At 52.4% G+C, this 13,766-nt stretch overlaps 1 protein-coding gene across 10 annotated transcripts in view; it reads left to right on the forward strand.

The window, feature by feature from the left end:
* ATP9A (ATPase phospholipid transporting 9A (putative)) overlaps positions 1 to 13,766 on the forward strand; it is a 127,825-nt gene that overhangs the window by 104,790 nt on the left and 9,269 nt on the right. For 9 of the 10 annotated variants that reach the window (XM_044927512.2, XM_044927513.2, XM_044927519.2 and 6 more), the window contains 7 exons: positions 1,476 to 1,574; positions 4,157 to 4,246; positions 4,331 to 4,475; positions 5,359 to 5,423; positions 7,993 to 8,148; positions 12,209 to 12,273; positions 13,619 to 13,727. In XM_044927512.2, coding sequence (XP_044783447.1) covers positions 1,476 to 1,574; positions 4,157 to 4,246; positions 4,331 to 4,475; positions 5,359 to 5,423; positions 7,993 to 8,148; positions 12,209 to 12,273; positions 13,619 to 13,727 — 729 coding nt within the window. The remainder of the gene's footprint in view (positions 1 to 1,475; positions 1,575 to 4,156; positions 4,247 to 4,330; positions 4,476 to 5,358; positions 5,424 to 7,992; positions 8,149 to 12,208; positions 12,274 to 13,618; positions 13,728 to 13,766) is intronic. The other variant, XM_044927517.2, reaches the window with a different exon arrangement.

Here is a 13,766-nt window from a genome sequence, read left to right on the forward strand (position 1 = left end):
GCGAGGGATGCAGCCTCAGTGCGCTCAGGACTTTCCATGGTTTTCTGGAACTCTAGCCTTCCAGCTCCTGTCCCAGGGTTTACTCTCACAGAGAACCCTGAAGACTGGCGCCGATCACATAAAACAATATTGTTATTATTTGTAATTGGAGGATAATTGCTTTACAACCTTGTGTTGGTTTTTGCCACACATCAGCGTGAATCAGCCAGCGGTATACATATGCCCCCTCCCTCTTGAACAACAACACTGCTTTTAAGACCAGGTGGGAGATGGAGGGAAAAGACTGACACACTCTGGGGGTCAAATCCAGAGGCAAGGGGCCCCTAGCAGGGCCTGGTGCCTTCATCCTGGGGGTTCAAATCCTGCCTCCCCACCGACGACTTCTGTGGCCCTTGACTGGTGGCCTGACTTCACAGCACCTCCATTTCCTGTCTCATAAGGGTGTGTGAAGGGACAGTGCCCTGAACACACACAGGGTTAAATGCACAGAGCTGAGGCAGTGCCTGGCATGGTGAAGAACCTTCATAGTTACTTTCTTCCCTGCTCTTCCCCTCACGCCAAGGTGTCCCTGCCCCATGACTCTAAGGTGCCCGCACCCCCACCACCCCTCCTGGGAGCAGAGAGAACAGAGTTAAAGAGTGAACAAGCGGAGCAGGAAGTACATTGGTTTAGACTCTGCAAATCGGGGTTCTGGGCCTGGTCGGGACAGGGGCTAGCTCTGTAACTTTTGGGAGCTCACCTACCCTCTCTGAGCCCACAGCAGTGAGACGCAGAATGTTCTGTTACAGGGTGATGAGGAACTTGGCATGTTTACCGTTGGCAGTTTACAGCTAGGGTAAAGACTCCCTGGCTCAGACAGTAAAGAACCTGCCTGCAGTGTAGGAAACTCAGGCTTCGTCCCTGGGTTGGGAAGATCCCCTGCAGAAGGGAATGGCAGCCCACTCCAGTATTCTCGCCTGGAGAATATCATGGACAGAGGAGCCTGGCGGAGTACACTCCATGAAGTCGCAGAGAATCGAACACGACTGAGCCCCACTTTCAAGCCCCCTGAGATCACACAGGGGAATCCGACTGTGTAGAAAGACCCCATGTAACGTGACAAATCAGTGTTTCTTGTAGGACATGGAAGCAATCCCCCATCCATACAGCCTTCCCCTTCATTGAGATATTTACTGCTTTAAGAAAAATTCTCAGAAGGGGGGTTAGGAGGGCAGAGGCTGGGCTCCACGATGTCTGCCGAAGCGCGTGCCAGTTTCCCGAAGTGCTGCGCCAGCTTTTGCTCCTCCAGCAGCAGGCACACAGGGTCTTGAAGCCATTGAACCAGGGCTTTCCCTGCAGTGCTTCGGGGACATCGTAAGCCTCGAGGTAGTTGGAACTTACCAGTTCAGCGCGGTGTGTTTAGAAACCCAGCTGACACGGGTGACAGGCTGGCTTGAAGGCTCACCGAGGGGACGTCTTCCCTGCGGTCATTTCAGGTTTGGATGCTGACGGGGGACAAGCTGGAGACGGCTACATGCACAGCAAAGAACGCACATCTGGTGACCAGGAACCAGGACATCCACATTTTTCGGCTGGTAAAGCACTCTCGCTTCTGGGCCTCGTGGCGGGGGCGGGATGCTCTGTTTGCCCTGTAACTTCATAATCTCATGTGGGCCCCTGTAGGGGGACGGGGAGGACGTTACCACCTAGGGTGGGGGTAGCTCAGGGCACTGGTTTGGGAGGACTTACTGAATGGCCCAGGTGAGGCTGAGGATTCCTTCCGGAGGTGGCACAGGGGCTCCTGGTGACCGCCTTGCGTTAACCCGTGCTCTTGACCTGCTGGGGGCGGTGGTCCCTTGGAGGAGCTGACGGGATGCAGATAAGCTCGTACGCGTGAAACTGTGCATATGAGTCTAGGGTTTCACTGAACCCTTGAAAGCCAAGTCCTTGGGTAGGAAATAAATTCGAGATCACAGATACCAGCCTGTCTGCCTTCCTGAAGGAAACCGTTGAGGGGCCTTTAGAAGGAGGCATGGTGGGTGGCAAAGGAGAATTCCCTGCCCTGGTGGCAAGCCCTCGGCCAAACAGTGCAGGCAAGAGGAGCCCCTCCAGGGCTCGAAGCTAAGGACTCTGGTTGGCTTTACTGAGTCGTGAGGTGAGAGCCACCGGGTCTCCTCCGGGGCTGAATATGGTGGTCCTACGTGTCTGCCACCAGAGCCACCAAGCCAAACAGCTGGGGGTTCTCTAGATGTTCTAGGGGTCTCCCCACACCGCCACCCCTGCCTTTGGTCCATAGCACGTTGAAGCTTTAAGAAATCTCACGGTTTCTGGAATAGCCCAACCAGCATCACACAGAGGCAGATACAGCAGATCCTCATTATTCATGGATTCTGTATTTGCAAATCTGCCCACTCATTAAAATTTATTTGTACCCCGAAAATTAATACTCGAGCTGCCTTCAGGGTCGTATACGGACACGTGCAGAGTGGCGTTGCCTGCCGAGCAGGTTCCCAGCTGAGGTGGAGTCAGGCGACGCTCTGCCGTCTTGTCTCAGCCCTCGGCTGGACGCAGGGGGCCTTTTGGTCTCTTCAGTGCCACCTGGTTTTTTGGCATTTTTGTGGGTTTTTTTATTAGCAATCTCACGGTTTAAAATGGTCCCCAGCACAGAGCTGAGTACTGACCATGTCCCTGAGTGCAAGAAGGCTGTGACGCACCTCCCAGAGATCAGCTTCCTTCAGGTGTGAGTTACGGTCCTGTTGGCCATGAGTAGTGTTAATGAGTCAACTATACCTATGTATATTACTAAAAAATTTTTTTTGAGGTACAGTTGATGTACAACGTTACATGTTTCACATGTGCAACATATTGGTTTATAGTTTTTTAAATGGTATATGCAGAAGGAGATGGCACCCCACTCCAGTATTCTTGCCTGGAGAATCCCACAGACAGAGGAGCCTGGCAGGCTAAAACCCATGGGGTCGCAAAGAGTCGGACATGACTGAAGCACCTTAGCATACACTGCATTTATAATTATAAAATATTGGCTGGATTCCCCGTGTTATGCAATAGAGTCTTGTAGCTTATTTATGTTATACACAGTTGTTTGTGTCTTTTAATCCTTTACCCCTGTCTTGCCCCACCTCTTCCCTCTCTTCACTATTCACAATTAGTGTGTTCTCTGTATCTGTCTCTTTATATTCATTAGTTTTATTTTCCAGATTCTATACATAAGTGACAGCATGCAGTATTTGTCTTTCTCTGACTTATTTCAGCAGTATATATTTTCAAAGATGTCTTTAAACAGAGACACATAGAAATCAAGGTTATGTAATGACCGATGGACAAAAATATTGTGACCAGAGGCTCACAGGAGCCTAGCTCTGTATCTCTCCCAGCAGCGGTAGTTCAGTCATCACTGAGTGTTCACAGCGACTTCACAGAACATAACTGTTGGACATAATGAGAACACACTGCATGCTCTAGGATTCTGGCAGACTATGGCTGTGTGCTGGTCACCTGTTTTTTTTTAAAATAAAGTTTCATTTAAATGCAAGATCTGCCCATCTGTTTAGGATTGTCTGTGGCTGCTTTGGCAGTGTAGCGGCGGAGTGGGGTAGTTGTGGTAGACGGTGTGGTCCACAGAGCATATCATACTTAACACCCTGATTCTTTATAGAAAAGCCAGCCGCCCGGCTAGGTGCCTGGCTTCTGAGGCCTGCTCTGAAATGGACAGGGTGTGCTCCTCTAGCCAGGCTAACACATCGTGCCTGCCTCTGTTTCCTTCCTCCTCTAGCCAGGCTAACACATACGGCCTGCCTCCGTTTCCTTGTACACACAGTAGAGCCTGGAAGAGCCCTTGTGAGAAAGACGGGGTGAAAGTGCAGGAAGAGTGCTTTTAGCACAGTGCCGGGCGCAGAATGAAAGGACACTGGCCTTTTGTTCTTCCCTTGATTATGTGGGTCCCAGCCTTCCTGGGGGAAAGGCGAGGGGACGGTTGGTGTGCAGACCCCCCTGATGCCCACAGTCACAGCAAACGGTCTGCTCTGGCTCGGGGGTTGGTGGCAGGGGAGGGGAGGGTTCCAGGCCGGGGCCCTGGCCCTCACGGGGGCCCCAGGAAGTCGCCACTTGTTCCCAGCGGCTCATAGCGCAAGGCCTCCTTCACCGTCTTCCCTTCCAGGTGACCAACCGCGGCGAGGCGCACCTGGAGCTGAACGCCTTCCGCAGGAAGCACGACTGCGCGCTGGTCATCTCCGGAGACTCCCTGGAGGTGGGCGCGGGGCCCGCCGGGAGCTGCTGTGGGGGCGGAGGGGGGGCCGTGGCCGACCCAGCCCCTCTCGCCCGCTGCCGCCAGGTGTGCCTCAAGTACTACGAGTACGAGTTCATGGAGCTAGCCTGCCAGTGCCCGGCTGTGGTCTGCTGCCGCTGCGCGCCCACGCAGAAGGCGCGGATCGTGCGTCTGCTCCAGGAGCGCACCGGGAGGCTGACCTGCGCAGTAGGTAGGCCCGCGGCCGCGCCCGCTCACCTGCGGGGGACAGGCCCGCGGCTGCGCGTGCCCCTCCAGGGGACGCCTGGTGAACTTCGGGGGACGGCCCGCGGCTGCGCGTGACCTTCGGGGGCGGGGCCCCACTGCCACAGGCTTCAGGTTCCCAGGCCCCTTGACCCAGGCCAGGCATTGATACCCCTTCCCCCCTTGGACCCTGTTTCTGTCATTATTTTCGAGTACTTTGCTCTGAGAAAGCGTCCAGAAGGACGCTGAGGGCGTTCCGGGCCTTCCTCCTCGGTTTGTGCCTTGTTCACTATTGACACCAGCACAGCAAAGCCCCGGAGGTGAAGATGACCACGCTACGGAGAGGGGTCTGGGTCCGGTCTGCAGGTTTTCCCTAGCTGGGGGGTCCACGGGGTCTTGGTTTCCCCATCGGGAGCCCGTCTGCTCATTGGTAGAAGGAGAGAGCACCGTCGGCTCCCTCAGGAGGTGCCTAGGCGGAGTCAGCAGGGCGGCAGCCTTTACGGGGCGCCTGCTGCAGCCGCAGTAAGCCGGGTAGCATCTGTCATCGCTGGTGATGATGGGACCCCCACCCCTCGGAGGCAGGCCCCAAGGGGCTGTAGACCCCCACGCGGCGTGGACGCAGCCCCCTTGCTCAGTGAGTCAGCCAGGCCCCTCGGCCAGTCGCCCGGTCCCTCTGACTCAGCTCCTCTGCCGGTAAAAGAAGCTGATGCTGCGGGCTGTTGGAGAGACTGAGTGGACAGAACAGGACAGAAACTTAGCCTGCGACGGGAGGCACCAGTGGACGAGTCTGTAAAGTGACCGTGAAAGGCGCGGTCGTGTTTCTCGCCTCTCCCTCCTTGCTGACCTTCCTGTCTGGTCTGTGCGCCCCGCAGGCGACGGTGGCAATGACGTCAGCATGATCCAGGAGTCAGACTGCGGCGTGGGCGTGGAGGGAAAGGTGAGCACGGATCCGGGCGTGGGCGCTGATTTCTGCCCCGGGGTCAGCGTTAGGGCGTTAGGTGGTGGTCGTGAGGATGTCAGAGGGGAGCCGCTCTGCTCCACCAGCTGGGGTTTCTCTTTCCCTCCGAGATGTAGCTTCGGTGCTTCTGGAAATTCTCCATTAGAATTACAGAGCATAAGGAACCAGGTCTGGTAATTACCTAGTGTTACTACCTGGAAGTCAGGTATCTTACAGACAAATGCTGAGTCTTTGCTTGCCCAGACCTAATCTTCGTTAGTGTCTTGCTACATTCTTGGGGAGCGGCGAATGCTTCCCTGGTAGTGTTGTCAGTAAAAGCATTAGTTTCGCACTGGGGATCCTCTCAGGGGTTATGGAAGAACAGGGCATGGTTTGCTCCTCCCTAAAATGCTGTGGCAGCTGCGAATTTTTAAAGGTTGTGTGTTACAGTCGTTTTTCTTTTTCCTTCCCTGTCAGCTGTGTGCCTTCCACTGATCGTTTGCCCTGCCCTCCGTCCTTTGTGACTTGAGATGACCATAGGCCAGAAGGTTGAGCCCACATTTGTTAGCTCTGTGTGTGGAGTGAGAGTGTGGAGGCCTTGAATGAGGGCCAGAGATGCTCTCTCTGCATTTTGTCCCATACATTCATGCATCTGGATTTTCCAAAAATGTTTTTTTTCCTTTCCACCTTTTTTCCCTGGTTTTCTGGTTCTCATCCAGTTGACAGTTGCTTGAAGTTGCAGAGCTAAATGATCCTTGAAGAAGACGCTAGGTCTGAAATCTGTGTGATTGCTTTAATGCAGGTTGTAAAAAGCACAGTTGAGGTTAACAGATGGAATTCTTTACACAATGCCATATAGTACGGGAACATTTTCTCTTCTGTTAAAAGTTACAGTCTGCTTCCTTTGTTTTCTGGAGTATGAAAGTGACAAGTGCTCACAGTAAAAAAACCAGCACAACGTAGAAATGGGTAAAGAGCAGTTGTTTCTTTTAGACAGCTGCATCAAACTAGTAAGTGATTATTCTCCTAGAATTTTTGTCTATGTGTATACTACTTGTAATGGGGATGTATATAATTTACATGTACACACACATATATACATGGGATTCCCAGGTGGCTCAGTGGTAAAGAATCTGCCTGCCAAGCAGGAGATGCAGGTTCGATCCCTGGGTCAGGAAGAGCCTCTGGAGGAGGAAATGGCAACCCACTCCAGTGTTCTTGCCTGGGAAATCCCATGGACAGAGGAGCCAGGTGGGCCACAGTCCACGGAGTCGCAGAGTCAGACATGACCTAGCGACCAAACAACAACAAGCAATATACGTGCACCTCATGCACACATGTGTTATTCTCATGTGTAATTTAACATTTAAAACATTGTACTATGTTTTTTTTAAATGAAACTTGCCTAAATCTGCTGTAGCTTAGATTTCTTTATACATCAGTACATGTAGATCCATCATTTTGTATATTTCCTCGAACTTTCTATTTTGAAAAATGTAACTCCTTCAGAAAAGTCGAGCTAGGACAGTGAGCACCTGTTTACTCTTTGCTTTGATTTACCAGTTATTCGCGTTTGTCACATGCTCCTTCTCCTTCCCTCTCTCTCTCAATCAGCTGAAAGCAAGTTGCAGATGTTACCCCCTCAGTGCTTCAGGGTGGATTCTTAAGAAAGAGGGCATTTTTCTACATACGCAAAATAGCATCGCCACAAGTGTACTGTTGATGTATGACGATAGTATGTAATATTCATGGTCTCATTTCTCCAAGGGTCCCCAAAATGTTTAGAAAGGAAATCTCCGGAAGCGGTAGATGCTCACACCCTGCGTTTACGTGCGCGCTTCGCGTCTGTACTCTCCTCTAGTGGAGAACACGTCTCTCCGCCTGTTTTGTGGGAGAGGCGGTGTATTTCAGGACGTTGGTTTCTGAAGCGTTCAGGCAGCTGGAGCACAATCCCATGACGTCTGTGGGCCGGGTGGCTTTGCTTATGGTTCTGAGTTTTTGGTGTAAGGGGCGCATAAGAGGAGTTTGTGCCTTCCCGTTCACCACCAGGAGGCCGTGATGTCCATCTGTCCCATTGATAGCATCTGTCATGTGCCTTTAAAGAATCCCATAATATGGCTGCACTCTAAAGTATTTCCAGTTCTGTGAATGTGCAAAGCTGTGTTTGGGAATGTTCAATTTAGTACCATCGGGAGCATCGGCTGCCCCCCCCCCGCCCCATACGTTTAACTCTTAAGGGAGCGGAGTGCTCACTGCCTGTCTTGGAATGATTCTTTGCTCCTGACTCCCATTATGGGTTGGGCCTAACCCCCAAGGCTTAATACTAGATCCGTTTGACCTCCCAATTATGACTATCTGTGCTTTGGAATGTTTTTTATTTAAATAAATTCCTCTTTTAAAATCAGATTTAGACTCAGACCACCAACTGTGTATAGCTGGAAACCAAAGAATTTCTTTATTGAAGTTCTTCCTTACCAGCATCTTGCTTTTTCAATTAAAAAAAAAAAACATGTGTTTGCCTTGACCTCCCGTGCGCCTGATGGCTCCTGATTTCGACATGCGGTCCCAGGAGGGCAAGCAGGCTTCGCTGGCCGCCGACTTCTCCGTCACTCAGTTCCGGCACCTCGGCCGCCTGCTCATGGTGCACGGCCGCAACAGCTACAAGCGATCGGCCGCCCTCAGCCAGTTCGTCATCCACAGGAGCCTCTGCATCAGCGCCATGCAGGTGGGCACGCGGGCACGGGGGGCTGCTCTGGAGAGTGCCTGAGAAGCAGCTTTGGAACAGTGACCCCGCCGGGCCAGTTTCAGCCCTCCTCTCTGCACCGCTTCCCCCGCAACTCCAAAAGAGCCGGCACGCCTGCCTGGAGCCCTCCTGCGTGGGGGCCAAGGCTGTGCTTGCTCCGCAGCGCGTCAGCGGTGGGGCCTGGCCGGGGTACGAGATGGACGGTGGTGTAGGTGACCTGGGTTCGTGTATCGGGATGCGTTGTCATCCTTAGTCTGCCAGAGAGAAGGACGCAGAGGTAAACGCCAAATGAATACTCCAGCTCGGAGTTTTCCGCATGCAGAATCGAGGACCGACAGAAAGCAGCCATAGACAAGCAGTGTGCTTTCTTTGAGAGCGTCCTGTACCCTGGGGGCTAAGTGTTCAGAGCGCAGGGCACTTGCTGTCTTCACTGTAGTCTGTGCCCATGCTTCAGATGGGGAGGCTGAGGCTCAGTGAGGGCGAGGAATCGGCACAGTATCCCTCAGGGATTTAGTCCACCCAGGCAGGGGCCCCTGGTGCCTGCCCTGTGAGTCCAGGTCTCCCCTCTGCCCTCCATTCTGGGGGATGCTTGGTGAGAGTGGGGCAGCCCAGGGCACCTCAGCTCTGTCGCCAGCGCAGCCCGGCTGGGAGTCCAGCGTGCTCCTGGCAGTTGTCCATCCTCTCGGGGAGTTGAAAGTGTTCATCGCTCAGTCGTCTCCGACTCTTTGTGACCCCATGGACTGTAGCCCATCAGGCTCCTCTGTCCGTGAAATTCTCCAGGGTAGAACACTGTACTGGGTTGCCATTTCTTCCTCCAGGGGATCTTCCTGACCTAGGGGTCAGACCCAGGGAGTAACATCTTGCTTTTCACAAAGGATTCTAGAATGTATAAGGTATCTTCCTGCCTTCTGTCCCCCCAGCTCCTTCATAGTCTGTCGTCGGGCCGTGGCAGTGAAGTCGTGGTAGGGAGGAGGCCCAAAGCGGGGAAAGAAAACATTCTGGGTGTTGAACATCTGTTGGCTGATTTTCTTCCTCGGGCATTTAGGTGAAAAAGAGCCCCAGTTAAGTGGTGAGAACTTAGGAATGGTACATCTTGGAACCTGTATCCCCAGGTGTCTCTGAGATCTTGAGCAAGTCACCTAACTCCGGGCTTCGGTCTTTCCATCTGTCAAGGGGGCATCACTCTGTTCAAGGGTCTTGGCCCTGGCCCCCCAGAGAGGGCTACTTGAGAAGCAGAGAGTTTTATTAAGGCATCAAGTGCTGAAGGCATCCTTAATCACAAATAAAAGCAAAACAGGCTAATGTGTAAAGCTAAGGTGAGGTTTTATCCTTTTACTTTTTTATTGTGGTAAAAGTCACGTAAAACATCATTTAAACTGCATGTAACCGCGCACTTCAGCGGCACTGAGTACAGCGTTCACACAGTTGTGTGATTCTCATCATCGTCCGTCTCCTGAATTTCTCACTTTCCTAAACTGAAACTCCGCCCATTAAGCACCAATTCCCCGTTCCTCCTCCCAGCCCCTGGAATCTGCCAGTGCGCTTTCTGACTCTCTGAATTTGACTATTTTAGGTTAAGGTGTTGTTTTAATTTGTGGGAAGCTGTTTAATTGTATGCGTAGGACACCCCGCCTTCAGGCTCGAGTGCTGCTGCCCGATGCACGTGAGGACTCCCCTCCACTGGCTCATCTGTGCATCTGCGGGCTGGGCTGGGGGCGGTTCTGTTTTCAATATCTATTGCACTTATGACTGAAGGAGCTTTAAAGTCATTTTCATCAACACGATCACAAGGCTAACAGCTGCCGTGGTTCCTCAGGCCACATCTGTACTCGCACGTCACGTGAGCTCATCAGTCGGACTGGGTGCTGTCATGGTTTTAATCACTGGGAGATTAATCAGCTCATTCCCGGGCAAACACACACAAGCTGGCCTGGATGAATTTACTTCTGTAATGCCCATGTGTTACCATAAACATGGGTTCAGAGAAAAACAGTTCTAGCGTGAGGAATTGTTCTTTGTGCTATCGAGGGAAAAACAAACAAACCATCCCTTCATCCCCAGTAAAAAACCCCTTAACCCTGTTCACTGTGCCAAAAGTAACTGGCTGAGAGAGTCCCCTTAGAACTGCACCTTGACAGTGGCCTCTGAGATGGATGAAGATACAGCGTGTTTATTTTCCACAGTGCTGTTTCCAGGGTAAGGCGGCGTGTTCAGTCTGGCCCATTTAGAGAAAGAGGTTCCTGACTGATTTGCAAAACTGAACACCAGGATTCTTGACCACCTTCTAGCCCTCCTTCCTGGGCAGCAGCCTGTGTGAGAAATCATCTGAAAGGAGGCTTTCACCTTTCATTTCTGAAGTCACAACCAGGGCAGAGCCAGGCTGCTCGTGACCATGGCCCTCGATGCCACCTGTGTCCTGAGCTCTGTACCAAGCCAAGGCCCACGACAGGTGATGAGGGGGAGAGGTCTCTGGTTCCATGCTCTTTCTAGCCACTAGGCTGGCCCAGCCTTTTCTTCCATTTGTTGTTCAGCCACTCAGTTGTGTCTGACTCTTTGCAACCCCATGGACTGCAGCACGCCAGGCTTCCTTATCCTTCACTATCTCCTGGAGCTTGCTCAAACTCATGTCCATCGAGTCGGTGATGACATCCAGCGATCTCATCCTCTGTCCTCCCCTTCTCTTCCTGCCCTCAGTCTTTCCCGGCATCAGGGTCTTCTCCAGTCAGTCATCTCTTCGCATCAGGTGGCCCGAGTACTGGAGCTTCAATGTCAGCACCAGTCCTTCCAGTGAATATTCAGGGTTGATCTCCTTTAGCATGGACTGGTTGGATCTCCTTGCTGTCCAAGGGTCTCTCAAGAGTCTTGTTCAGCACCACAATTCAAAAGCATCAATTCTTTGGTGCTCAGCCTTCTTTATAGTCCAATTCTCACATCTGTACATGACCACTGGAAAAACCAAAGCTTTGATTAGACAGACCTTTGTTGGCAAAGTGATGTCTCTGCTTTTTAATATGCTGTCTAGATCGGTCATAGCTTTTCTTCCAAGGAGCAAGCGTCTTTTAATTTCATGGCTGCAGTCACCGTCCACAGTGATTTTCTTCCATGTTCAGTTTTTAAAATCCTTCAGGCAACAGCTGTCCCTGGCCTCCGGTAGGTTTTGTACTAATTAACTTAGGCGGTCACTTTGCTTCTGTTGGGGTCAGTAGATGTTCAGAGAAGGAAGTAACAGAGCGTCAAGCCTGGTTTTATCTCCCCAGCCAATTTTTCATTGCTAATATTTTCCAAATCAGGAAGCAGACATTACAGCAGGGGTTGGTAAATATCTTTATTGCTTTTGTCTGATTGCAAAAGTAGTAGGTGATGGGGTCTTTGTAAAAATTTCCAAGAAAAGTAGAACATGTAATATGAGAAGGGAAGCCTCTGTGATCCCACCCTCCAGGGTAACTGGTACATATCCTTAGGGTGGAGGATATTTTTCTGTGTCTGTTACCATGCACACGCCAGCTTGTTGATCGGTTGTATACCTAGAGAGGCAGTGGTTTTGAGCCGTTGGGTGTGTGGGTTCTGGGGACAGCACAGGGCTTGAATCCTGCAGGGCCATTTATCTGCTCACTTTCCCCTTCTATGATGTAGGCGGTATTAGGACATGATCTCATGGGTTGTTGTGGAGACTCACCGAGATCAGATACAAGGTATTCCCAGGTCCGGCTTGTTTGTAAGTTAAATGTTTACAGAGGCTGAGAGTGGACCCTGGAGCTAAACCCTCTGCTGTGACTCCTGGCTCTGTCCCTTGTGAGCTGTGCTATCTTGGGCAAGTCACTTAAGCTCCCTGTGCCTCACTTCCCTCACCTGTAGGATGGGTACGATGATAATAGCACCTCCTTTTTAGGGTTGCTGTAGGAGTTAAATGAGCTGATAGCTTAAAGCACTGCAACAGGCAGGCGTAAAATAAGCACTCTGTGAGTGTTGATGCCGTTTTTGATACAGACACAGGGGCTTTGCTTACAGTTTTTGGTAACGTCCTTTTCTTTCCTTGGCACAGGCTGTGTTTTCCTCCGTGTTTTACTTCGCCTCCGTCCCCCTCTATCAAGGATTCCTCATCATTGGGTAAGAAAGTCCAGGCAAAGTATTAATTTTTAATGAGCCACCCCTAAAACACTGCAGAAGAAGGAAGACGCGTTGTGTTAAAGACGCCTCGGTCCCCAAGTCAAGGCTGGTCTGGCAGTCTGGTTTAGAGCCTTCTTGAGTTGATACAATTTTGAACTGATGAGCTCGTAACCAGACTGCAGAGGTGGAGTCCAGTCTGTTTGTGGTCCCTCTGTACCTGATAACTGAACAGTGCTTGCCTGCAAGAGCCTGAGGTTATCAGATAATTGGCAGCCAGGCAAAACTGAAGTCCCTGAGGGGTCTTAGGAAAAGCAGAGAGAGGGGATCTGGGAAGGACCCTCGTTGCCATGGCTGCCTGCAGCAAGCGCCTGCTGGTGAGTCTGAGGCAGCCAGAGCCTGGCTCCCGGGGGCACATGCCCCCGTGACCTACGCTGTCCCTTGGACGTTTGCTGCCGTCATATCCACCCCTGTTCCTGACCTGGAATTTGTGGTGTTCCTTTTGACCTTTTCAGAGGATGTGCTGGTCTCTGAATTACGCAGGGAGGTGGAGTCTGGTTTCCACCCGCCCCAGGTAGATGCTGGTAGGGCGGCTGGTTACCAAGGTGGGAGGCACAGAGGGGCCGGCTGGTCCCAGGGCCATCTTACAAAGTGTGTCTTCTGATGTTCAGCCTGAGAGCCGGCACTGGGGTTCTGCCTGCTTCTAACTGGGGAAAACGGCCTGCCCTTTGTCAGGCCCTGGAACCGTGGCGGAACCTGCCAGATCAGAGCCAGGGCTTTAGGCTCCACGTGCCTCCCCGGGACCTGGTCCCCCTTCCCTCGGGTTTCATCTGCTCGCTTCCCCCTACCTGCGTGGCTCTGGCCACGTGGGCTGCCTCACTGCTTTTCGCACAGGACAGACACACTTCCACCTCGGGGCCTCTGCCCTTGCTGCTGTGTCCACCTGGGAGGCTCCTCCCTGGACACCGACACGGCCACCCCCTCTCCTCTTGTGGACGTTTCCTCAACCGTCTCATCTCCCGCCCACCTTCTCTGCAATCACACCATCTCACCCCGTGTCTTGTTGCCTCTTCCCCCTCGTGTTTCCCTCCTCAGCCCCTTACCTCCAACGCACAGCACGGTTTACCGAGGTTGTTTTTTGACTCCCAGCACGGGAGCACTCTGAAGGCAGGCGATTTTGTCTGCTTTGCATCTCGTATCTCCAGGGCTTCACACCGGCCCTGGCGTGCTCCAGGCGCTCCGTGCACAGTTGTTCAATGGAGCGGTGGAGCTGGTCTCCAGAGGCGGGGGGCACCTGGCTGGTGTTCCACCGGCTGGCTCTTCGCTGAGGGGATCTTCTTTCTCGCAGGTACTCCACCATCTATACCATGTTTCCCGTGTTTTCTCTGGTTCTGGACAAAGATGTCAAGTCGGAAGTGGCCATGCTGTACCCCGAGCTCTACAAAGACCTGCTCAAGGTTCCCCAGGCGCCTGCTGGCTTCCTCCTCCAGCCCTGT

This window comes from Bubalus bubalis, chromosome 14, assembly GCF_019923935.1.
Source record: "Bubalus bubalis isolate 160015118507 breed Murrah chromosome 14, NDDB_SH_1, whole genome shotgun sequence".
In the NCBI taxonomy this organism is placed as follows: Eukaryota; Metazoa; Chordata; class Mammalia; order Artiodactyla; family Bovidae; genus Bubalus; species Bubalus bubalis.